The sequence below is a fragment of the Chaetura pelagica genome, unplaced genomic scaffold (assembly GCF_000747805.2).
Source record: "Chaetura pelagica isolate M959 unplaced genomic scaffold, ChaPel_1.0 scaffold264, whole genome shotgun sequence".
Lineage (NCBI taxonomy): Eukaryota > Metazoa > Chordata > Aves > Apodiformes > Apodidae > Chaetura > Chaetura pelagica.
The window spans coordinates 292,240-294,521 of NW_009953064.1; the positions used below are offsets into that span (position 1 = coordinate 292,240).

The 2,282-nt window shown below is 48.6% G+C and overlaps 1 protein-coding gene across 1 annotated transcript in view; it reads right to left on the bottom strand.

Annotated features, from left to right (window-relative positions):
* Positions 1-275: 275 nt before the first annotated feature.
* SUMO3 (small ubiquitin-like modifier 3) overlaps positions 276-2,282 on the bottom strand; it is a 12,962-nt gene continuing 10,955 nt past the window's right edge. The window contains exons 3-5 of the mRNA XM_009996753.1: positions 2,214-2,273; positions 907-978; positions 276-338 (exon numbers count right to left, since the gene is read on the bottom strand). Coding sequence (XP_009995055.1) covers positions 276-338; positions 907-978; positions 2,214-2,273 — 195 coding nt within the window. The remainder of the gene's footprint in view (positions 339-906; positions 979-2,213; positions 2,274-2,282) is intronic.

Sequence of the window (2,282 nt, forward strand, 5' to 3'; positions counted from 1 at the left end):
GGTAACAGCAGAGAGACAACCCATATTACTTAATCTGAACTTAAATCAACTTGGCCCAATTTGAGAGACAGATTAATCCCTGCAGATACTGTTTCGACTTGCACACGCAGCACGTCAAAAGACAACAAGCAATTTTGGTAAATGTCCTCTAAGGTTTAGAAGAATCCCATGTGATTGGCATGTTCATTTGTTTACTATTTAATAGCAAATCCCAGGACAGATGAGAGAGTGAGGTGTGATGAGGATCCTGAAACTCCTCAAAAGGACAGCATGTCTTAACACACTCCACCCGTCTGCTGTTGGAACACATCGATAGTGTCTTCGTCTTCCATCTCCAGCTGTTGGAGTAAGACAGAAAATACAAGATCACTTTGCTCTCTAAGGATTAATAGAGCACTTCAAGTGTAATTTTAGTTAATTAGCCCATTAGACACTTCCCATCAGTCCAGAGAAGGCATTTCATGCTGTTTCCCACCAGAGAATCACCAACACAGAGCTGGGATTCAGGGGCACGTTCGCCTGTCCCACCAAACTCAGCACTTACCTCCTCAACCAACCCCCCAGCCAAGCAGCTCCTCCACTCCTGGCCTTGCCAGCCAAGAAATTCCCCCCTGTTCTCTCCACAGGCTGATGCAGAAGCAGGACAGAGCCAAAAATGCCTGTCCTTTCCACACCAGCACTGGCTTGCTCAGCACTGATGCTCTTCCAACCTTTTCCTCCCCACCACAACAGAAAAACATTCAAGGGGAAAAAAAAACAAACATCAAATCCCTCTCCCTCCAAATTATTTGGAACCCACTAATCTTACAGCAACTATTCCAGAATCATTGGGTTTCAAACCCCTTTGATCTTCATGCAGACATCAAAATACCTCTAGAGCAATTAGCAGAAAAGTGGTTTTCATACCTGTGCAGGTGTGTCTCCTTCGTTAATTGGTTGTCCATCAAATCTGAACCTAATCTGCCTCATCGACAAGCCCTGCAAGTTTAAAGCCATTAAAAGATGAGAAACCATGTGTTTTGTTTCTGAATCTAAACAAAACATGTCGGGATTTACTGGCAGAACAAACCTTCACAAAATTAAGGCTTGAAAGACTCAAGTAGAAAGGGACTTGACTACATAGGTGGAAGAAACTGTTTGGGCAACATCCCTGTCACTGCAGGGACACACAGGTGTGGGTCTGGCACCTGGTTCTGACCCTGCCCTGCAAGCCTCAGAAGTCCAAAGCTCATTTACAAAGGTAATTAAAGGAGATCAATCAATACACCATCCTCTAAAGGCCGGGTCAGGAAGGAGCAGCAATTGTTTCTCACGCAGCCAAAGTAACAGTAGATTAAGTTGACTTAAAGGAAAACTTCATGGAACCATGAAGGACAAGTGAGGAAAAAATAACTTGCAGGACTTGGTGCAGATGTTTCCTTGCAAGGTTTGCTGGAAAAATACTAGGGTCTGACGTTAGGAATTACCCTTTCCCTCAAAACCTGAGTTGAATTCACAGCTGAATCCTGTTTGGGCAGCCTGTAATCACAGCCTTTATTCTCTGCCTCAGGGATCTTTGCTTCACCCTCCAAAATCCTCTGAAACCCCCATGCAATCCACACTTCCAGAACCACACGGATGCAAAAACACACCTCTCTAAAGGTCCTTCATATTCCCTTCTCATTCCCAACCTGAGAGGTGTTATCCTCCACCAGGAACGTGCCAGGGCAGAGCATAAGGTTCAAGTAAGGAAAGAAAGGATCCTGCAAGTAACAGATGAGGGGAAAACGCTGCCAGACAAAAGGCACCCAGGGCTCCAGGCTCAGGAACTGGGCTGTGGGGATCCATCCCACTCCCCCCGAGCTCAGGGTGGCACCCAGGAAGGCTCTCCCATCACCCAGCAGAAGATGGCAGTCCACACTGCAGGACACGTGTGGAGGCAAGAGAGGGGAAAAAAGGCCCCCAGCAGAAGTCATGGCACAGGGGAACTGGTTTTGTGCCATCTTCCCCGGCAGAAACCACTCTGCTACAAAGCTGAGTGAACCGGTCTCAGAGCCAGGGGCAGAGCTCCAGGAGCTGGGGCACTTTTAGAGCAGCCGATGGGGAAGAGGCAGTTTCCCTCAGCTGAAGAGGAAACCCCTGATGCTCAAGAACGGCCAGCACGCCGAGCCCTCAGCCAGCAGGGCGCAGGGACACAGGGCAGGAGCAGGGCAGCGGGGGGTGCGGGCCCTTACCTGCCGCTCGCAATAAGCCTTCATCAGCTTGCTGAGCGGGGGGGGGCGCTTGGTCTTGAAGATTGGAAG